Genomic DNA, 24,391 nt, shown 5'->3' on the forward strand with positions numbered 1-24,391 from the left:
AATTCAAATACAGAAATAATCATTATAAAAATTCAGAAAACAAAACATATTTTACATAAAATGGTATGAGACACATGTATGTTTGAGGAATGTTAATTATGAGATTTTTTATGTTCTGAAAATGGCGCCCTACACTTTGACTGGCTGTTGTCAAATCGCGGGATTGCAGCCATAAGAAGTTAAAATACTCCAACTATACCAAGTTTAATTCTCCTGCGCTTGACTTCCCTGCCACCTACATACACGACGTGACAATATAATTTAAAAAACGTCACTAGATGTAGGCAAGACCATAAGTAAATAGGTCAACTGGGATGTGACCAAGAGTTAATCAGGGTGATTTTTCCTCAAATAGCCATTGTCCTTTCCATGGTAGTAAAATCCTATCTATATTTGCTAACTTTCTATAAAAATGTATTGGAGTGAGATAATTTCTTTCTTTCAGGAAATGTATACATTTTATTGGTAAACTACATGGTAATGTTTTGCCTTGTCAAGAATAATTCTAATTCTCCTGTGGTACGGGTGGTCTTGCCTTGCAGTTAGGGCCACGAACTCTAGCACACAGATATTGTTAGCGTGTCGACAGAGGCATAAGATCAAATCTGTTTCATTATCTTACTACAGTATGTGGGTTTTTTTTACTGCTCGTTTTATGACACCGTTGATAACAAAAAGTTATCCAATTCCACCAAATTGTTGTTTGTCACGCTATGTTAGATTAACTAGAAGTCACTGAATGTAATGCTTTGTGTGTGTTTAAAGTGTTGGAAAAATGGTGCAACTTAAACCGGCTACCCGGAACATTTTCTAATAGTTAACCACAATTGCATTAGTGAGGTCATCATGGAAATGTGAGTTTCCAAACATCGCTCCAGTCACTGACGTCATTTGGCTAGACCTCGCATGTCAGAGTCTAGAACTGTTCCTTCCCCTCTTCCTTGAAGAAATCGATAATCTGACTCGATTTGTCAACGTGAAAACTTTATTAACTAATGGTATAATATTTTAATTCAGAAATTGCATGAAGGCAGCCTCACAGAAACACTTGCTATGAAGTACATATATCACAAATCTGTTCATGAAATACATTCAATACGAATAATAATCTAGGAGTAATACAGTAGGCCGCAAAAAGTTTTAAAAAACACTACTCTGACTGATCACTGGATGTCAAAGTCTTGAGCTCCTGCTTGGAGTTAACCTTGGAGACCTCAACTCCACGCAGCTCCACTCCACTATCCCCACCCCCATCCTTTTCCTTCCCCAACCACCCCAGCTTGAGTGTCAGCGAGCGCAGAGCGGAGCTCTCGTCCGGGGCTGTGGAACCACTCCGGCTGCACCTCGTGCTGCGGGAGAAGGAGGCAGAGGTACCTCCCTCGGAGTTGGTGCCCTCGAACAGCTTGGCCATGAAGCTGAGGCCGGCCTGGCGGATGTGGGAGCTGCCGGCCAACACGTACAGCACAGGGTTCACACTGCTGCTCAGGAAGGCAAACGCCGTGACGTTGGGACGGGCCAATACAGCAGCATTGGAGAGAGTGGCGTTGCTACCCAGTAGACCAATCACCTGTGAGAGAGAGAAGGGAGGAGAGGGAGAGAGAGAGAGAGAGAGAGAGAGGAGGAGGAAAAAAAAATGTAAAGAGAAGGAGGTAAAGAGTTGAGAGGAGACAGATAAACATCAGAGAGACTGATAGGGATTCTACCTATTATTCTACCATTATTATTATTATTATACCTATTATTCTACCATTATTATTATTATTATACCTATTATTGTACCATTACTATTATTATTATTATACCTATTATTCTACCATTATTATTATTCTACCTATTATTCTACCGATTACTATTATTATTATACCTATTATTCTACCATTATTATTATTCTACCTATTAATATTATTATATCTAGTATTCTACCTGTTATTGTTATTACATCTATTATTCTACCCATTATTCTAATTATAATTCCTATTATTCTACCCATTACTATTAATCCTATTATTCTACCCATTATTCTAATTCTACCCATTATTATTAATCCTATTATTCTACCCATTATTCTAATTCTACCCATTATTATTAATCCTATTATTCTACCATTATTCTAATTCTACCCATTATTATTAATCCTATTATTCTACGTATTATTCTAATTCTACCCATTATTATTAATCCTATTATTCTACGTATTATTCTAATTCTACCCATTATTATTAATCCTATTATTCTACCCATTATTCTAATTCTACCCATTATTATTAATCTTATTATTCTATGTATTATTCTAATTCTACCCATTATTATTAGTCCTATTATTCTACGTATTATCAGTATTAGTATTATTCTACCTGTATGACACAATGAACTGCTACATAACACATAGCACCTTTCAAATACATCGAAGAACTGACGTACCTGTAAGATGTTGACCAGGTGGTAGGGCAGCCAGAAGAGAGCGAAGGCGCCGATGATGAGGAGGATGAGACGGTTTCCTCGTCCCTTGCGCTGGAACATGGCGCTGCGTAGCCGGCAGATGACGGAGGTGTAGCAGACGATGATGAAGGTGAAGGGGAGGAAGAAGCCCAGGACGGTCTCGAATAGGTACTGGAACACCTGGTGACCCACACTTCCCCAGTGGTACGGCATGCAGATGCTCATGGAGATGTTCTTGTGAAGGAAGGGCTTCAGGTTACTGGGGAGGGAGGGAGGGAGGGAGGGAGGGAGGGAGGGAGGGAGGGAGGGAGGGAGGGAGGGGGAGGGAGGGAGGGAGGGAGGGAGGGAGGGAGGGAGGGAGGGAGGGAGGGAGGTTCTACCAATTATTATTATTCATATTATTATACATACAGTATTATCATTATTATTATTATTCTACATATTATTAGTATTAATATTAGTATTAGAGAGAGAGAGAGAGACACAGAGAGAAAGAGAGAGAGAATGAGTGAGAGAGAGAGAAAGAGAGAGACACAGAGAGAGAGAGAGAGACAGAGAGAGAGAGAGAGAGAGAGAGAGAGAGAGAGAGAGACACACAGAGAGAGAGAGAGAGACACACACAGAGAGAGAGAGAGAGAGAGAGAGAGAGAGAGAGAGAGAGAGGGAGAATGAGAGAGAGAGAGAGAGAGAGAGAATAGAGAATAGAGGGATTGTTTGGATGAGACAATGGGATCGTTCCAGGTCTTTTTCATTGTACTTGTGCTGGGCAGGTTATAATGGAAAGTGTTTTACAGGAACCACAATAAAAATGACCTGGAACACAACCATTGAAACAGATTAACGCAGAAAAGTTTAGGATTTGTATTCGATAATGACATAGTTGTTTAGAAAATGTTTTGACATTTACAGATCAGGCTTGTTCAAATCACTCTCACACAGATACACAGTTATTCATATAGACACAACAATACAGACTGTTGGGCAAGGCTGAATTTGATCTCTCCCTCTCGCTCTCTTTCTCGCCTCTCTCTCTTTCTCGCCTCTCTCTCTCTCTCTCTCTCTCTGTAACCACACCAGTCACAGATCCATGGTGGTCAGAGAACAAATTCACACAGATACACTTATCAGTGGAGGCTGCTGAGGGGAGGACAGCTAATAATGGCTGAAATTGAGTGAATGGAATGGTACCAAATACATGGTGTTCATGTGTTTGATACCATTCCAGTCCAGCCATTATTACGAGCTGTCCTCCCCTCAGCAGCCTCCACTGAAACTTATGTTGATGTTGCATCAACATCCTGTAAACATTTAGACTCTATTTCAGTTCTTCTTTTGCAGAATAGACAGCACACAGACATATTATACCTTGTAATATACTTATATATACCATACACTGAGTATACAAACACTAAGAACACCTGCTCTCTCCAACACCTGCTCTTTCCAAACCCACTTCAATCAGTGTAAATCACACACACACACACACACACACACACACACACACACACACACACACACACACACACACACACACACACACACACACACACACACACACACACACACACACACACACACACACACACACACAGCCCCACCTGCGATAGAAGGGCATGGGCAGAGCTAAGACGAATGCCAGCACCCAGATAGCCAGGAGAACGGCCATCAGGGTTTTCTTGGTCCTCATCCTCTGTGACAGGAAGGGCCTCGCCACGGCCAGCCAGCGATCCATGCTCATCAAGCAGATCAGGTAGATGGAGACATTCATGTTGACGCAGCACAGGTAGTGTACCGTCTTACAGGCCACCGTCCCGAACTCCCAGCCTCGCCTGCCTGCCAGGAAGTGCAGGAAGAGCGGGGCGCTTAGCAGCACCAGGGCGTCGGCCGCGGCGAGGTTTAAGACGAGCAGGCACGTGACAGAGCGATGCCTCACGCGGCACAGCACCGACCACACCACGAACAGGTTGCCTGGGAAACCAAAGACAAAGGCCAGGACCAGAATGGAGATACCGATCTGGTGTGAGATGGAGAGAGGAGGGGAGGAGGAGACAAGAGAAGGGGTGGAGGGGAGTGGGGGAGGAGCGGAAATGGAGATGGAGAGGTCTGACGCCATTTTCTGGACTTTTGGGATAATCCACTGTAGGATAGGATAGAAATATAATTAGAACACACCGGATGAGATATAACAATGGGAAGCACACAGAGAGATGAGAGACACACAGTATGAGATGAGGATATCACATAATCGCTGAGAAGAGAATCTATCATTCAATTAAATGTATTCATCGATCCCTTTTTACATCAACATCCAGTTTTCACAAGTGCTTTATGGTAACCTGGCCTAGACCCCAAAGACCAAGCAGAAGCTTTGGTGGAGGAAAACTCCTTAGAAGGAAGGGGGCAGAAGATAGAAAGGCCAACTGGGTCACTGTAGCTGTAATTCCATTCGGCACTAATAGACATGCAAAGATCATGTACTTATCTTGGACAAGCAAAGTCCCCACCCACCCCCCCCCCCACACCCACCCACACACACACACACACACACACACACACACACACACACACACACACACACACACACACACACACACACACACACACACACACACACACACACACACACACACACACACACACACACAAACACGTACACATCATCAAATACAGTCATACACACACACACGGCAGGGTAGCCTAGTGATTAGAGCGCTGGACTAGTAACCGGAAGGTTGCAAGTTCAAATCCCCGAGCTGACTAGGTACAAATCAGTCGTTCTGCCCCTGAACAGGCAGTTAACCCACTGTTCCTAGGCTGTCATTGAAAATAAGAATATGTTCTTAACTGATTTGCCTAGTTAAATAAAGGTTAAAAAAAATAAACACACACAGTATTACATACAAGTAATCACTCATGCATCATTATATTTACAGACAAGGGACAGTAAAGCACACATCCTCTCCAAAACATTTCATTCCAGCCAGTGTATACAATGCCAGTATCACTTCAAAAAAGCTTGATACATCACTGACCTTTATGAGATGGATTAATTCTCCTTTTAACCTGGATCTTCTCAAATCCACAAGAAGTGTCTGTCTGCCTGTCTGACTGTCTTACTGCCTGTCTGTTTATCTGACTGTATGTCTGTCCGCCTGTCTGACTGACCTCTTGTCCGTCCGGCCGTCTACACTGGACTCCTTTTTCTCTCCTCTTTCTTGTTCCCCTTCTGTCAGTCTGAAAACACTAAATACATGCTATCACCACAAGTCAGGAAGGAAGTCTGTGATCATCACATTTGACTGTGTACTTCCTACACATCCACCCAAACTCTCTTTATTTATTACTGCATCCACCCAAACTCTCTCTATATATGACTGCGTCCACCCTAACTCTCTCTATATATGACTCCATCCACCATAACTCTCTCTATATATGACTGCGTCCACCAGAGAGTTATATATTACTGCATCCACCATAACTCTCTCTATATATGACTGCGTCCACCCTAACTCTCTTCATATATGACTGCATTCACCCTAACTCTCTCTATATATGACTGCATTCACCCAAGGCTGTCTAGTCTGTTTGTCTGCCTTACTGCTTGCTCTCTTTGGGCCTGATTGGAGATAAGTACTAGAGATAAGTAGAGATAAGTACACTTAGCTAGAGACTAGAGATAAGTACACTTAGCATGTACTTAATTCAATAAAACATGGACTTAAGTCAACCTTTTTGTACATAAGCCCATGTTAAGTCCACAAATAGCTTAATGGTGGCAAAAAAAATTCTGCATCACTGTGTAATCTTTCTGACAATCCGTTCCATTTTTCCGTGTGAGCTGAATCGTAGATAACCTCCAGCCCTCACATGATAGCTTTGAGAAATGAATGTGTTTGGTTGTGATCAGACATCACAGTTTTTACAAGTCCACTATATGATGTTTACTACATTGGGTATACCCAACATTAGGAACACCTTCCTAATATTGAGTTGCCCCCCCCCACCCCCTTTTGTCCTCAGAACAGCCTCAATTGTACGCTATGTTACTGGTGCGTGTCTGGTTTTGTACCCATGTAGGTTTACATTGCCGTGGGTTTTGTACCCATGTAGGTTTACATTGCCGTGGGTTTTGTACCCATGTAGGTTTACATTGCCGTGGGTTTTGTACCCATGTAGGTTTACATTGCCGTGGGTTTTGTACCCATGTAGGTTTACATTGCCGTGGGTTTTGTACCCATGTAGGTTTACATTGCCGTGGGTTTTGTACCCATGTAGGTTTACATTGCCGTGGGTTTTGTAATTAAACTGCTCTGGCTATTACCTATCTCTACCTATCTCTACCTATCTCTACCTATCTCTGCCTATCTCTGCCTATCTCTACCTATCTCTGCCTATCTCTGCCTATCTCTACCTATCTCTACCTATCTCTACCTATCTCTACCTATCTCTGTCTATCTCTACCTATCTCTACCTATCCCTACCTATCTCTACCTATCTCTACCTATCTCTACCTATCTCTGCCTATCTCTGCCTATCTCTACCCATCTCTACCTATCTCTACCTATCTCTGCCTATCTCTACCTATCTCTACCTATCTCTACCTATCTCTGCCTATCTCTACCTATCTCTGCCTATCTCTACCTATCTCTGCCTATCTCTACCTATCTCTGCTCTCCTGCATCTGACTTCACTGCCACCAGTTCCGCCTCCCTTACAGTTACTCCTCAGATCAGTTGAAGCAGTGGCCAGTTTGCTCTGAGTGTGTGTTACAGTGGAACAGTGAGAATACAGGTAACAACATGATGATGATTCCAAATAGGCCGACTAATACACATTAATGGGACGCTGAAGAGATGTGGTATTTTGTTATTTTTATGAATGATTTCTTGTGTTTTCAAATGGCAAAAAATGTTTTTGTCTCTGATGTGTTGGGTAATGTCCATGTGATTTTCCGTGAGGGCGAGTCGACAAGTGTGTTGTAAAGGGCAGTTATGTGTCTCAACATCATGTCTCAAGCAACTTCCCCCCCACTCAACGACAAATCATTTCATAATCACTTGATGATTACCTCTCTCTCTCTCTCTCTGTCTGTCTGTCTGTCTGTCTGTCTGTCTGTCTGTCTGTCTGTCTGTCTGTCTGTCTGTCTGTCTGTCTGTCTGTCTGTCTGTCTGTCTGTCTGTCTGTCTGTCTCTCTGTGTCTGTCTGTCTGTCTGTCTGTCTGTCTGTCTGTCTGTCTGTCTCTCTGTCTCTCTGTCTCTCTGTCTGTCTCTCTGTATGTCTGTCTGTCTGTCTGTCTGTCTGTCTGTCTATCTGTATGTCTCTCTCTCTCTCTCTCTCTCTCTCTCTCTCTCTCTCTGTCTGTCTGTCTGTCTGTCTGTCTGTCTGTCTGTCTGTCTGTCTGTCTGTCTGTCTGTCTGTCTGTCTGTCTGTCTGTCTGTCTGTCTGTCTGTCTGTCTGTCTGTCCCCTTCCTTTCTGTCTCCCCTTTCCTGTCTCTGTCTTTCTCTCTCTCTCAGGATGGAAGCCACATCAAGGAATACCACCATCACCTACTTCTCCGCCAATTAATCCACTTCAAACCCATCCCCGTCTCTTCCTTATTCTATTGGCATCTCCATTCTTCTGGTTGCTATGGCCATGGGTCTCCATGGGAACCTCCTAGTGGTGTGGACCATCCTGTTCTGCCTGCAACAGTGTGGTGTCAGGAAAATAACCTCACACTCAACGTCAACAAAACTAAGGAGACGATTGTGGACTTCAGGAAACAGCAGAGGGAACACCCCCCTATCCACATCGATGGAACAGTAGTTGAGAGGGTATTAAGTTTTAAGTTCCTCGGCGTACACATCACAGACAAACTGAACTGGTCCACCCACACAGACAGCATCGTGAAGAAGGCGCAGCAGCGCCTCTTCAACCTAAGGAGGCTGAAGAAATTCGGCTTGTCACCAAAAGCACTCACAAACTTCTACTGATGCACAATCGAGAGCATCCTGTCGGGCTGTATCACCGCCTGGTACGGCAACTGCTCCGCCCACAACCGTAAGGCTCTCCAGAGGGTGGTGAGGTCTGCACAACGCATCACCGGGGGCAAACTACCTGCCCTCCAGGACACCTACACCACCCGATGTCACAGGAAGACCATAAAGATCATCAAGGACAACAACCACCCGTGCCACTGCCTGTTCACCCCGCTATCATCCAGAAGGCGAGGTCAGTACAGGTGCATCAAAGCTGGGACCGAGAGACTGAAAAACAGCTTCTATCTCAAGGCCATCAGACAGTTAAACAGCCACCACTAACATTGAGTGGCTGCTGCCAACACACTGACTCAACTCCAGCCACTTTAATAATGGGAATTGATGGGAAATGATGTAAAATATATCACTAGCCACTTAAACGATGCTACCTAATATAATGTTTACATACCCTACATTATTCATCTCATATGTATACGTATATACTGTACTCTATATCATCTACTGCATCCTTATGTAATACATGTATCACTAGCCACATTAACTATGCCACTTTGTTTACATACTCATCTCATATGTATATACTGCACTCAATACCATCTACTGTATCTTGCCTATGCCGCTCTGTACCATCACTCATTCATATATCTTTATGTACATATTCTTTATCCCCTTACACTTGTGTCTATAAGGTAGTACTTTTGGAATTGTTAGCTAGATTACTTGTTGGTTATTACTGCATTGTCGGAACTAGAAGCACAAGCATTTCGCTACACTCGCACTAACATCTGCTAACCATGTGTATGTGACAAATAAAATTTGATTTGATTTGATCCTCTTCCTCCAGTTGGCGGCCGCCGACACGGTCGTCCTGCTCACCGCTCCTCCCAACCTGCTCGATCGTCCTGCTCACCGCTCCTCCCAACCTGCTCGATCGTCCTGCTCACCGCTCCTCCCAACCTGCTCGATCGTCCTGCTCACCGCTCCTCCCAACCTGCTCGATCGTCCTGCTCACCGCTCCTCCCAACCTGCTCGATCGTCCTGCTCACCGCTCCTCCCAACCTGCTCGATCGTCCTGCTCACCGCTCCTCCCAACCTGCTCGATCGTCCTGCTCACCGCTCCTCCCAACCTGCTCGATCGTCCTGCTCACCGCTCCTCCCAACCTGCTCGATCGTCCTGCCCACCGCTCCTCCCAACCTGCTCGATCGTCCTGCTCACCGCTCCTCCCAACCTGCTCGATCGTCCTGCTCACCGCTCCTCCCAACCTGCTCGATCGTCCTGCTCACCGCTCCTCCCAACCTGCTCGATCATCCTGCTCACCGCTCCTCCCAACCTGCTCGATCATCCTGCTCACCGCTCCTCCCAACCTGCTCGATCATCCTGCTCACCGCTCCTCCCAACCTGCTTGATCATCCTGCTCACCGCTCCTCCCAACCTGCTCGATCGTCCTGCTCACCGCTCCTCCCAACCTGCTCGATCATCCTGCTCACCGCTCCTCCCAACCCCATCGTCCTGCTCACCGCTCCTCCCAACCTGCTCATCCTGCTCACCGCTCCTCCCAACCTGCTCGATCGTCCTGCTCACCGCTCCTCCCAACCTGCTCGATCGTCCTGCTCACCGCTCCTCCCAACCTGCTCGATCATCCTGCTCACCGCTCCTCCCAACCTGCTCGATCGTCCTGCTCACCGCTCCTCCCAACCTGCTCGATCATCCTGCTCACCGCTCCTCCCAACCTGCTCGATCGTCCTGCTCACCGCTCCTCCCAACCTGCTCGATCGTCCTGCTCACCGCTCCTCCCAACCTGCTCGATCGTCCTGCTCACCGCTCCTCCCAACCTGCTCGATCATCCTGCTCACCGCTCCTCCCAACCTGCTCGATCGTCCTGCTCACCGCTCCTCCCAACCTGCTCGATCGTCCTGCTCACCGCTCCTCCCAACCTGCTCGATCATCCTGCTCACCGCTCCTCCCAACCTGCTCGATCGTCCTGCTCACCGCTCCTCCCAACCTGCTCGATCATCCTGCTCACCGGTCCTCCCAACCTGCTCGATCATCCTGCTCACCGCTCCTTTCTTAATTTGCCAGTTCTTCACGGGCGAAGTCTGGGAGTTGGGAGAGGGCGTGTGTAAGCTCCTGCACTACATCTGCAGCATCTTTCATGTACCTCAGCCTCCTGTTGGTCACCCTGATGGGCGTCGATCGACACCTGCGTGGGGATTGGACCTTCATGTCCAAGCGCGTCCGCCCACCAGAATATTCCTTCATCTTGCATTTTTATTGATTTTAGTACAGCACATGTTCTCATATTGTGTTCTCAGTTGTCCATAAAATATGTTGCAGATTTTTGTTTATTCTATCCACAAGTATTCTAAACAGATATGGATATATCTTCAACACAGTATAATCAATCAGTCAAACATTGTTCTTAATGCAATTAATTGTAACAGACAATAACTGCAATTTGACTAGATACAATATGTAATTACATTCATTGAAGACACTCTTACTAAAACGTAAGTGGGCTGGGAATCCTGAAGATGCAAGACACTTTAATAATGAAGTAAATCAAATCCAATTGTTTCTTGTCTCATCCATTCTACCCGGTGTTTCATTATTCCCTAGAGACGGTCGCTGCGTTCCTGGTCCCCTTCGGCATCATGGCAATCTGCTCACACCTTAGTGTCCGGCCACACCTGCTGGCACCACCAGGAAGACCAACCGCATCCTTGCCGTGATAGTGGTGACCTTTGCCCTATTTTGGGCTAAATACCACCATGTCAATGTGTTGCACATGAGCAATGGTTACTATGCCATAATTACCCAGAGCTAATACCACACTGTAGGAGTGTGAGACTGAAAAAAAATCACATTTATATAAAAATCAACTGTATTTTTTATTGTCATTATTCAAAGTAAAAATGAAATGTATGATTTCCTTGTTTCAAGTGGGGACCGGTCTCTCCGGCACAGCTGCTGGAGGTTGACAGCCTCCAACATGGACACGCCCAGCAGGAGACCAGGATGATGGGAGCGGGAGAGAAAAAGAGGAGAACGAAGGAGTTGAGGAGCAGGATGAAGAGGTAAAAGAGAGGAGAACGGTTCCAGGAGAAAGAGAGGGGGAGGAGAAAGAGAGGGGGAGGAGAAAGAGAGGGGGAGGAGAAAGAGAGGGGGAGGAGAAAGAGGAAAAAGAATGGCCTGAAGGTAAAGAAATGACTGGACAGACTGTGAAGGACCTGCATGCTATTGCCTGCCAGCCAGTCATGACTCTTCTGTGAGTTGTCTTCTTCTCCCTTTAAGAGTTTCCTAATCAATGGATGGCAGCCAAATCTAATCTGAGAAAATGGTGTTTTATTTTCTTGATCTGGCCCAACATGGCAACATGTCTTAATGCTTTTGAGAAAATATATGAAGCAAAAAGAAGTAGGGAAATATTACAGTGCTCTTTTTTACTACAGCAGTACTTACACACACACACACACACACACACACACACACACACACACACACACACACACACACACACACACACACACACACACACACACACACACACACACACACACACACACATGTAGAAAGAGAGGCAGTAAGACAGACAAGACATCCCGGTAAGATCACTTATAAAATTCACCCCCCTCACCTGCTGAGCTTGAAGCAGCACCTCTAACAACAGAGATATGGTTCAGTCAGTAAGTCAGTCATGACCCATTAGGAAACACTTACATGTAGTGGCCATCGAGCGAACTGCAGGAAACCAGTCTTAGGCAGTGTTTTCCCATCAAAATAGGTTCTGCCACCATAGCGTCCAACTACCAGCCCAGAGGGTCACTATTTGACATTTTTCACAGGTTTCACACAGATGGGGCTCACAACATTGGCGCTGGTCGTGGATTCTAGCTCTCCTTCCTTTTCTTTCAGCCCCTCTGCATCCCTGTCTCTCTCTCGGCTGTTCTGGCTGTTCTGGCGGTTCTTCCTGGTCCCAGAGTCCAGCGCAGTGCCTTCGAACAGACGGGCCATGAAGGCAAAGCCTTCCCGCCGAATATAGGACTTGCCGGCGAAGGTGTAGAGGACCGGGTTGGCACAGCTGCTGATGAATGCCAGGGCTGATGTGACCGCACGGCAGGACTGCCAGATAGGGTCCAGTCTGGAGGAAGAGTAGATATGAAAACAGCAAAAAAAAATGGTTGTTCATTGTTTTTTATTAAAATATAGTTAGGGATTTGATAACAATACACTAGAAATGATACCTGTGATGAGGTGAGGATCTTACGAAACAGTAATTTAGGAAAAACCTTTCAGAAAGCCTACCTTGCTTTTATAGCTGAATCTTGAGGAGAAAGTGCTGCGGCAACCTGTAAGGACAGATTTCATCTATGAGAACAGATTTCATCACAGCAGACAGCCCAGTTACAGCGGGACCTACTGTTTCAGCCCCGTTTAGGAGTGTGAGGCCCGGGCTATAGCTCAGACATGCACACACACAAAACACCCCACACACGCACGTTACACACACTACCTGCACAATGTTGATGACATGGTAGGGCAGCCAGAAGATTCCAAAGGTGACCACGATGGTTAGGATGAGTTTCTCACTGTGGATCCTCCTCCTGAACCTGGTCAAATCAAATCACACTTTTTTTCATACAGTTTTAAGTGTTTTTTTCCCCGAATTCCAAATGGTGGAAAATCAATCATGACAGACCTTAATGGTCCTTGATGCAAATGTACCGTATTTCAGGACTCTAGATCACACGGGGAAAGGCCTTTAAAACGTTTGCTTTCTCAATCACTTGTTATAGCTTTACCATGTGGCCAATTGGCGTGGCATTGCATGCTAGTGTTTGGTCCTTGGTCCTTTACTATCATGCAATGTATTCCCCTCCTGGGCCTTACCATCAAACAGGATTTTCTTTTAAATTCTCAAACTTTTTCACAAATGAATCTAAATAATAATGAATGCCAACAAATACAATAGGATTTCACCCAACTTCACTGGCTTGTAAAAAGTGAGAAAATAAAAACAATACATCTAGACAAATATGAAATGAAGGCAGAAATAAAATGAAGATAGTAAAACAGCAGTGGACCTGGTTTGTCTGATCCTCCGCAGGATGCAGATGTAGCTGCCTACAATCAACCCGTAAGGAACTACAAATCCCAGCACCGTCTCCAACGTGTACTGGAGCACCACCTGCGCTGAGAGAATGGGACGTGTACTGTATCAGCATAGAGATCACATTGATCGGTTAGCATTAGTGACACTTTATACAGTCAGGTCCATGAGTATTTGGACAGTGACACAACTTGCATCATTTTGGCTCTGTACGCCACCACCATGGATTTGAAAGGAAACAATCAAGATGTGCGTTAAGTATAAGTGGGGCTCAAAAGTAATTGGGCAAACTAACAAAATCATAAATTAAATAGTGAGATTTAATACGTGGTTGCAAATCCTTTGCTGTCAATGACTTCCTGAATTCTGGAACCCCTAGACATCACCAGGTGCTGGGTTTCTTTCCTGGTGATGCTGAAGACTTAGCTGAAGCTGTCTTCAGTTCCTGCTTGTTCTTGGGGCGTTTTGTCTTCAGCAAGGGAAGTGCATGCTCAATTGGATTCAGGTCAGGTGATTGACTTGGCCATTGCAGAACATTGCACTATTTTTACATTGAAAAACTATTGGGTTGCTTTTGCAGTATGCTTTGGGTCATTGTCCATCTGCACTGTGAAGCGCCGTCCAATGAGTTTTGAAGCATTTGGCTGAATCTGAACTCTGGTACAAGTTGATATTTGTCTCATCTGTCCATAGGATGTTGTTTCAGAACTGTATAGGCTTTTTTAGTGTGTTTTTTGGCAAACTCCAATATGGTTTTCATGTATTTGAGGTTTACCAATGGTTTACATCTTGTGGTTAGCCCTCTGTGTTTACTCTGGTGAAGACTTCTCTTCATCGTTGACATTGACACAGATACCCCTGCCTCCTGGAGGGTGTTAATGATCTGGCCAACTGTTGTGAAGGGGTTTTTCTTCACCAGGGAAAGAATTCTTCTGTCATCCACCACAGTTGTTTTATGTTCCACACCTAATGTTTCTGATATCTCTCTAATGGGTTTGTTTCGATTTTTTAACCTAATGATGGCTTGCTTCACTGGCAGTGACAGTTCTTTTGACTTCCTATTGAGGGTTAACAGCAACAGATTCCAAATTCAAGTGCCGCACTTGAATTTGCTGAGCAGCTGAGCAGCGAATTGTCCAATTACTTTTGTTCTCTTAAAAAGGGTCAGACCACATATAAAAAGTGTTGTAATTCCTACACCATTCACCCAATTTGGATGTAAATACCCTCCAATTAAAGCTGAATGTCTGACCTTCCCTCTCCCATTCATTGTTTAACTTCAACTCCAATATGCTGTGGTAGACAGCTAAAATAATAACAACTTGGTAAATGTCCAAGTATTTATGGGCCTGACTGTATACAAAATCGAGGTACTGTAAACTCCATACCTTGCAATGTTTTTATGGATGATCTGACTACAGATAAGAATGTGAATAAACAGGTAACTATGGTGATAGAAAGCTCTCATGTAAATTCTGTACTTTTTTGTTCCCTCACCTGAAATACATTCACGGTTTGATTGGTTGCTCTTTCCCCCTCCCCTGTCAGTCACTCCAGGAGTGAAGATAATTAGCAAAGTAAGGAATGAATTCAGTTGGTAAATAAGGAAGTAAGTGTCACTCACTTGACTCTGCTGCTTGTGAAATGACTCACACACCATACGGCTCCTCCCGTTGGGGTACGTGGCCGTCAGTTTGTGCCTGAACAGCAACGCGGGGATGGATGAGACCAGCACCAGGATCCACAGTACCAGCACCCCCCGCAGTACTGCCTTCCGGCCAGCGAGGGCAGCAACACGCCGCGGCCACACCACGGCCACCAGCCTGTGCAGGCTCATCAGCATGATCAGTTGGATGGAGGCGTACATGTTGGCCAGGCACAGGTAGAAGAGTATCTGGTCCAGACAAGAAGAGAGTGGCTTTTTCTTGTAATTTCAAAAGGATAAGGATTCAATGACAATGTAATCACTGCATGTCAAGTGTCAGTGGTGTTTTCAAACATCTGGGAAGAAAATGACATCATTGGAACATTTACATAATGCTTGCAGTCCAGGCCGACAAAATTGCAGTCATTGCGTTGCATCAACCAATGGTTGCATGCTATGTCATCGACTGCGCAGTCGGGCATCAGATTGCTATTTCATATGATGTGGTAAGCAGATATGTTAAACACCTATACAGGCGTTGTGAGATCTGGCAGATGTCTACAGTGTAGTCAGCCTGGAATGCAGCAATCAACAAAAAGAAGAGCCTCCACCTTGCACATGATATCGCCAAAAATCCATGTCTTCTTCACAAGGTACACGATGAAGAACGGCGTGAGCGCCATGAGCGAGCCGTCGGCCACTGCCAGATTGAGGATGAGGAGGGTGGTGACAGAGCGACGGCGGGCGCGTGCCAGGATACTCCAGATGATGAAGAGGTTGCCGGGGACGCCAAGGAGAAACACCAGACCCAGGATGAGTGCCCCTACGGTTGTGGAGGTGGTATTACCCACAATGCTTTGGTTCGCCGCAAAAACAGACATGGTGGTGTTAAGGACGTGGTTGGAGGCTGAAAGGAACAGGGAGGGGGGCGTAGTGGAGGAGAACGGAGAAAGGGACAAGGAGGGTTTTGTGAGGGATGGAGGGATGATTTGGGGGATGGTTTGGTTGTGGGCCATGGCAATGATCTGCAAGGGACAGAAAGGTTAAAGGTTCAATGAAAACACTGAGGTAGAAATGTCACTAACTTGTATCAGCAGCAATGTTGAATAGTTAGTGGTGGTATAGGATACAGACCTGGGTTCCAATACTTTATCTGTGCTTGATTGAGCTTGCCTGGCTTAATAACCCAATAGAACAGTCTTAAAACTGCAAATCCCACCCATCTGACACTCCAGGCATGGTAGACCAAACACTCAAAGTATTTGAAAGATTTCAAATCGTGTTTGAAGGCAGGTCTGATAGAGTATGAAACAAGCTTAGGTGTATGAGAGGCTGTGAGCGTAGGACTTTAAGTGGTAAAGATACAGAGGACGTGTTTGCATTGAAGAGGATGCAGTCCCATAATCCATTCAGACACTGTGGGGGTTCAAATTGCAAGTCGAACATGTATAGCTTAGGCCAGGGTTTCCCAAGCCCCCACCCATGGGTGCACGTTTTGTTTTTTACCCTAGCGCTACACAGCTGATTCAAATAATCAAAGCCTGATGAAGAGTTGGTCATGTGAATCAGCTGTGTAGCGCTCGGGTAAAAAACAAAACCTGCACCAAGGGTGTGCTCCAGGACCGACTTTGGGAAACTCTTGCCTAAAATATACATGTTTGACTTGCAATTAATCCACTGGAGTGCAGACAGCGACTGACTGGATTTATCACACTCACTCTCAAACATATTTAATACACCTAATGGACAGTAATGCTAGTGTGCGTCTACACAAGACAGAGGAGAGAAGATAATGTAGACAGAGGAGAGGATAATGTAGACAGAAAAGAGAAGCTAATTTAGAGGAGAGAAGATCCTGTAGACAGAGGTGAGAAGCTAATATAGAGGAGAGAAGATAATATAGAGGAGAGAAGATAGTATAGAGGAGAGAAGATAATATAGAGGAGAGAATATATTGTAGACAGAGGAGAGAAGATAATACAGAGGAGAGAAGATAATATAGAGGAGAGAAGATAATATAGAGGAGAGAAGATAGTATAGAGGAGAGAAGATCCTGTAGACAGAGGTGAGAAGCTAATATAGAGGAGAGAAGATAATATAGAGGAGAGAAGATAGTATAGAGGAGAGAATATATTGTAGACAGAGGAGAGAAGATAATATAGAGGAGAGAAGATAGTATAGAGGAGAGAAGATAGTATAGAGGAGAGAAGATAGTATAGAGGAGAGAAGATAATATAGAGGAGAGAAGATCCTGTAGACAGAGGAGAGAAGATAATATAGAGGAGAGAAGATCCTGAAGATAGAGGAGAGAAGATAATATAGAGGAGAGAAGATACTACAGAGGAGAGAAGATAATATAGAGGAGAGAAGATAATATAGAGGAGAGAAGATAGTATAGAGGAGAGAAGATAATACAGAGGAGAGAAGATAATATAGAGGAGAGAAGATAGTATAGAGGAGAGAATATATTGTAGACAGAGGAGAGAAGATAATATAGAGGAGAGAAGATAATATAGAGGAGAGAAGATAATATAGAGGAGAGAAGATAATATAGAGGAGAGAAGATAATATAGAGGAGAGAAGATAATATAGAGGAGAGAAGATAGTATAGAGGAGAGAAGATAGTATAGAGGAGAGAAGATAATATAGAGGAGAGAAGATAGTATAGAGGAGAGAATATATTGTAGACAGAGGAGAGAAGATAATATAGAGGAGAGAAGATAATATAGAGGAGAGAAGATAGTATAGAGGAGAGAAGATAGTATAGAGGAGAGAATATATTGTAGACAGAGGAGAGAAGCTAATATAGAGGAGAGAAGATAATATAGAGGAGAGAAGATAGTATAGAGGAGAGAATATATTGTAGACAGAGGAGAGAAGCTAATATAGAGGAGAGAAGATAATATAGAGGAGAGAAGATAGTATAGAGGAGAGAAGATAATATAGAGGTGAGAAGATAATATAGAGGAGAGAAGATAGTATAGAGGAGAGAAGATAGTATAGAGGAGAGAATATATTGTAGACAGAGGAGAGAAGATAATATAGAGGAGAGAAGATAATATAGAGGAGAGAAGATAGTATAGAGGAGAGAAGATAGTATAGAGGAGAGAATATATTGTAGACAGAGGAGAGAAGATAATATAGAGGAGAGAAGATAATATAGAGGAGAGAAGATAGTATAGAGGAGAGAAGATAGTATAGAGGAGAGAATATATTGTAGACAGAGGAGAGAAGCTAATATAGAGGAGAGAAGATAATATAGAGGAGAGAAGATAATATAGAGGAGAGAAGATAGTATAGAGGAGAGAATATATTGTAGACAGAGGAGAGAAGCTAATATAGAGGAGAGAAGATAATATAGAGGAGAGAAGATAATATAGAGGAGAGAAGATAGTATAGAGGAGAGAATATATTGTAGACAGAGGAGAGAAGCTAATATAGAGGAGAGAAGATAATATAGAGGAGAGAAGATAGTATAGAGGAGAGAATATATTGTAGACAGAGGAGAGAAGCTAATATAGAGGAGAGAAGATAATATAGAGGAGAGAAGATAGTATAGAGGAGAGAAGATAATATAGAGGTGAGAAGATAATATAGAGGAGAGAAGATAATATAGAGGAGAGAAGATAGTATAGAGGAGAGAAGATAGTATAGAGGAGAGAAGATAGTATAGAGGAGAGAAGATAGTATAGAGGAGAGAATATATTGTAGACAGAGGAGAGAAGCTAATATAGAGGAGAGAAGATAATATAGAGAGAAGATAGTATAGAGGAGAGAATATATTGTAGACAGAGGAGAGAAGCTAATATAGAGGAGAGAAGATAATATAGAGGAGAGAAGATAGTATAGAGGAGAGAAGATAATATAGAGGTGAGAAGATAATATAGAGGAGAGAAGATAGTATAGAGGAGAGAAGATAGTATAGAGGAGAGAATATATTGTAGACAGAGGAGAGAAGATAATATAGAGGAGAGAAGATAATATAGAGGAGAGAAGATAGTATAGAGGAGAGAATATATTGTAGACAGAGGAGAGAAGCTAATATAGAGGAGAGAAGATAATATAGAGGAGAGAAGATAGTATAGAGGAGAGAAGATAATATAGAGGTGAGAAGATAATATAGAGGAGAGAAGATAGTATAGAGGAGAGAAGATAGTATAGAGGAGAGAATATATTGTAGACAGAGGAGAGAAGATAATATAGAGGAGAGAAGATAATATAGAGGAGAGAAGATAGTATAGAGGAGAGAAGATAATATAGAGGAGAGAAGATAATATAGAGGAGAGAAGATAATATAGAGGAGAGAAGATAGTATAGAGGAGAGAATATATTGTAGACAGAGGAGAGAAGATAATATAGAGGAGAGAAGATAATATAGAGGAGAGAAGATAATATAGAGGAGAGAAGATAGTATAGAGGAGAGAAGATAATACAGAGGAGAGAAGATAATATAGAGGAGAGAAGATAATATAGAGGAGAGAAGATAATATAGAGGAGAGAAGATAATATAGAGGAGAGAAGATAATATAGAGGAGAGAAGATAGTATAGAGGAGAGAATATATTGTAGACAGAGGAGAAGATAATATAGAGGAGAGAAGATAATATAGAGGAGAGAAGATAATATAGAGAAGAGAAGATAATATAGAGGAGAGAAGATAATATAGAGGAGAGAAGATAATATAGAGAGAGAAGATAGTATAGAGGAGAGAAGATAATATAGAGGAGAGAAGATAATATAGAGGAGAGAAGATAGTATAGAGGAGAGAAGATAATATAGAGGAGAGAAGATAATATAGAGGAGAGAAGATAATATAGAGGAGAGAAGATAATATAGAGGAGAGAAGATAGTATAGAGGAGAGAAGATAATATAGAGGAGAGAAGATAATATAGAGGAGAGAAGATCCTGTAGACAGAGGAGAGAAGATCCTGTAGACAGAGGAGAGAAGATAATATAGAGGAGAGAAGATCCTGTAGACAGAGGAGAGAAGATAATATAGAGGAGAGAAGATCCTGTAGACAGAGGAGAGAAGATAATATAGAGGAGAGAAGATCCTGTAGACAGAGGAGAGAGGATAATGTATACAGAAGAGGAAGCTAATATAGAGGAGAGAAGCTAATATAGAGGAGAGAAGATCATGTAGAAGAGAGAAGATAATGTAGACAGATGAGAGAAGCTAATATAGAGGAGAGAAGATCATGTAGAAGAGAGAAGATAATGTAGACAGATGAGAGAAGCTAATATAGAGGAGAGAAGATCATGTAGACGAGAGAAGATAATTTAGACAGATGAGAGAAGATCATGTAGCGAGAGGAGAGAAGCTATTATAGAGGAGAGAAGATCATGTAGACGAGAGAAGATAATTTAGACAGATGAGAGAAGGTCATGTAGCGAGAGGAGAGAAGCTATTATAGAGGAGAGAAGATCATGTAGATTTATAAACAGAGAAGACAAGAGGAGATCAGTGAGACACAGTCAGGGCGTGAGAGAGAGAATACCTTCAGGACAAATTCAAACATCCTGGGATTAATATGGGTTTAGATGTGGTATTAACAGATAGCTGTGAGTGATCCGCTAATGGAGAATACATTCCCCTGTTGGGTAGCAACTGGGTGGTGCATGTGTGTACAAGCATGTGTGCGTGTGTGTGTGTGTGTATGTATGTGTGTGCGTGTATGTGCGTGTGTGTGCGTGCGTGTTTGTGTGCGTATCTGTGTGTGTATGTACATGCGTGGGTTTGTGTGAGTGTGTGTACACTTGTGTGTACGTGTGTGTGTGTGAGTGTGTGTGTATGCACACACACTCCTTCTACTCTACATTACTTGACTTCAAATTCTGCAAAAGCTTTTATTCGGATGTCTACATCTTTTAGGTTGCTGAATCAACTTCAACACAGCAGACATAAATGCCTCGAAACCTGTGTGTTATTTCTTCCTATTTCTTCCGTCTGTGTTTTTATTTTGACTGAGGCTGAAACACTGGGAGGAGTCCACGTGTAGGTGTGTTGAGGTATTGTAACAGGTTTCTAATTCCAAACCAGCATGACCAGACTTGACTGGTAAAATAAACACTAAGTCTTGTAGCTACAATGTTTGTTTGAGAAATCATTCTACCTCCCTCCGAGGACTGTTTCAAATCACTGTCTGCCTTCGAAATGGCACCCTATTGTAGTGCACTACTGTTGGCCCTATTGGGAATAAGATGTTATTTCAGACAATCCTATATCTTAGTGTTTGGTGTGGAGAAGCCCATGGTGTGAGAATATGTTTAATATTTAACATGACAATCTAATCTATCCTGTGTTTCCCTTGCAAATATGGTATTGTATAGGCTTCTCTTATACCATGCACTCACACCTGTAATAATAATGAACTCACATGCGTCCACATCACAGGAGGTTGGTGGCACCTTAATTGGGGAGGATGGGCTCATGCTAATGGCTGTAGCTAAATAGGTGGAATGGTTTCAAACACATCAAACATATGGAAACCACACGTTTGACCCCATTCCATTTATTCCATTCCAGCCATTACAATGAGCCAGTCCTCCTATACAGTATATCCTCACACCAGCCTCCCGTGGTGCACATGGACACACACACACTGTGTACTATACATGGGCTATATGCAAATATTACAGTACATTGCACATCTAAGTAAATCTTAATGTTCTTGTTTTATCAAGTAATAACTTGACAGAAATTCAACGCACGTCGAAAATATTTCAATGATTGTTGTTTACAATGTTGGTAATTTAGCAGGCACTCTTATGCAGAGCGACTTACAGGAGCAATTAGGATTAAGTGCCTTGCTCAAGGGCACATTGACAGATTTTTCACCTCATCAGCTCGGGATTCAAACAAGCAACCTTTTATTTACTGGCCCAACACTGGAACCACTAGGCTACTCAGTAAAAGAACAATCCTTATAATCTAGTACTCAGAGGTGCACACACACATCCCAAATGAACCTCTTTGCACCCTCACAGTAGTTCTTATTGTAATTCTGCTGTCATTCTGAGTGATTATGAGAGTGTACTATGGTGTGGGAGTCAATTCATTCATTTCTACAATGTCATTTATGCATTAAATATCAAGCATGGCTTAGAAGTGCACAGCTGGCTAGGCTCTGTAACAGGTAGTGAGGGAATAGATCTGTAGAATATTAGACAGTTCAGGGAGACTTCTGTGCATTGTACTGTAGACCCATGGAGTTAGCTAGAGGACTAATCATGTGCATTGTACTATAGTCCCATGGAGTTAGCTAGAGGACTAATCCTGTGCATTGTACTGTAGTCCCATGGAGTTAGCTAGAGGACTAATCCTGTGCATTGTACTGTAGTCCCATAGAGTTATCTAGAGGAATCATCCTGTGCATTGTACTGTAGTCCCATAGAGTTATCTAGAGGAATCATCCTGTGCATTGTACTGTAGTCCCATAGAGTTATCTAGAGGAATCATCCTGTGCATTGTACTGTAGTCCCATAGAGTTATCTAGAGGACTCATCCTGTGCATTGTACAGTCACCATGATAACCAGTCACAGTCACCATGATAACTCTATTTGTAGAGTGCTTATCTGTCCTCTTTCACACATGTACACGACAGTATTATACACCTTGTGAATTGGAAGTATGTTGTTTTGTGTATACCAACTCTCCCTGGGAGAAACCTTTTAGAGAGTGGGGTCACGAAAAAATGGACACTGTGTGTAGAGAACACTGTATCATTTTCCCCACTATTGAGAGCAACAGCTGACACACTCAAACAGGCCAGACTCACAGAGAGAAACAAGCTAGGACTGCTCTTGGGCACAACAGTAGAAAAGCTCCTACGCACACTAGCATATTATACATACCTTAGAGAGAAAGGGAGAGGGAGAGAAGAGAAAGCGAGGAGCGAGGATATGACTCTGATTCATAGAGTTGCTATTGGGCTTATTATCACATATGATGTTCCATTGAGAACAGCTGGTCGCACCCACCGAACAGTTAAATAACAACAGTACTACTCTCCGCAAACAATTATCATGTTTGATGTGGTGTCAAGTACAGACCAGGGTGTGTGTGTATCACATGTCTGAGTAGGAGTGTAGATCTAGGATCAGGTCCCCGTCTGTCCATGTATTTGTATTTATTATGATCTGAAAGGCAAACTGATCCCAAATCAGCACTTTGAGGGGCTTAATAGGACACATACTGCCCCGGGACTATCAAACCATCTCTATATATTTTGTTATCTGAGGACATGCTGATAGCTCCTGCTAGAGTTTACTTTATATTACATTACTGTACTTAATTTTACTGTCTATTTCCATTGACTGACCGGACCACAATCAGGAGGGAGGTTGGGGACAAAAGAGAGGGAAGACTGAAAACAAACTCACCAAATAGTCCTAATCCTGGGGTAGAGACAGAGATGGAGAAGAGGCAGGGACAGACTTCCTTTATTTCATTTCTTCTAGTCTTGATGGTGTATATATTCTTCCTACTTTTCTCAGTACTCCTCTTTCACTCCACGTGTTCTCTCCTCTCGATCCCTCTTTCTCTCTATCCCTCTTCCTCTCTATCTCTCTCTCTCTCTTTCTCTCTAACTCTGTATTTTCACTGATCTGTCATGCTTGCAGTAGCATGCTGTAGCAGAGTAAAGGGAAGGGGGTGTGTCGTGTTCCCTCATCTTTCAACATCTCCCTCCACACCTTATCATACGTGAGGTAATGTATCTTGTAATGTAGTGTTAATGTGGAATGACACCTCCTGGCCATAGAGATAAGGGTGACACACACCCACACACACACACACACACACACACACACACACACACACACACACACACACACACACACACACAGACACACACACACAGTAAAAACAGGTGAATCAGACTCTTGCCCCTCCCACATCTGGCTCTTTTACAATCTATCATCACATCCTGCTTTACAGAGAGAGAAAGAGAGATCGAAAGAGAGAGAACTTCTTGATTAACTGACAAACATTCCAGGAGTAATTATATAATGCTAAAGCCAATCATAGTGAGTTGTATCTACAATTAATAACAATTGATTACTATAACAATTGATTGAGAGTGTAAGAGAGAGAGAGAGAGGTACAACCAGAGATTTAAACCTTGTTGTAACCTTTATTATTGACCCCTCGAACAGCATCATAAGTACCTTGATCTACTCTAGACAGTTAATTATAAACACCATACAACTGCAGATATT

The 24,391-nt window shown here is 43.2% G+C and overlaps 2 protein-coding genes across 3 annotated transcripts; both read right to left on the minus strand.

Annotated features, from left to right (window-relative positions):
• Positions 1–967: 967 nt before the first annotated feature.
• LOC112259845 (leukotriene B4 receptor 1-like) lies at positions 968–6,544 on the minus strand. The gene is made up of 4 exons (XM_042328197.1): positions 5,472–6,544; positions 4,038–4,576; positions 2,422–2,698; positions 968–1,567 (listed from the first exon to the last, which is right to left on the minus strand). Exons 2-4 carry the CDS (start codon positions 4,550–4,552, stop codon positions 1,151–1,153), a joined length of 1,209 nt encoding a protein of 402 aa, XP_042184131.1. The 5' UTR covers positions 4,553–4,576; positions 5,472–6,544; the 3' UTR covers positions 968–1,150.
• A 5,331-nt stretch (positions 6,545–11,875) lies between these two features.
• LOC112259844 (leukotriene B4 receptor 2) lies at positions 11,876–23,839 on the minus strand. Of its 2 annotated transcripts, none has more exons than XM_024434504.2 (7): positions 23,555–23,839; positions 15,783–16,196; positions 15,151–15,450; positions 13,501–13,604; positions 12,930–13,026; positions 12,722–12,765; positions 11,876–12,557 (listed from the first exon to the last, which is right to left on the minus strand). In XM_024434504.2, the coding sequence occupies exons 2-7, from the start codon at positions 16,185–16,187 to the stop codon at positions 12,242–12,244; spliced, it is 1,266 nt and encodes a 421-aa protein (XP_024290272.1). In that variant the 5' UTR covers positions 16,188–16,196; positions 23,555–23,839; the 3' UTR covers positions 11,876–12,241. The 2 variants fall into 2 exon arrangements, with proteins under 2 accessions (XP_024290272.1, XP_024290273.1); XM_024434505.2 differs by having other exon boundaries at positions 11,879–12,557; positions 15,151–15,420; positions 23,555–23,835.
• Between the last annotated feature and the right edge of the window lie 552 nt (positions 23,840–24,391).

This window comes from Oncorhynchus tshawytscha, linkage group LG10, assembly GCF_018296145.1.
Source record: "Oncorhynchus tshawytscha isolate Ot180627B linkage group LG10, Otsh_v2.0, whole genome shotgun sequence".
In the NCBI taxonomy this organism is placed as follows: Eukaryota; Metazoa; Chordata; class Actinopteri; order Salmoniformes; family Salmonidae; genus Oncorhynchus; species Oncorhynchus tshawytscha.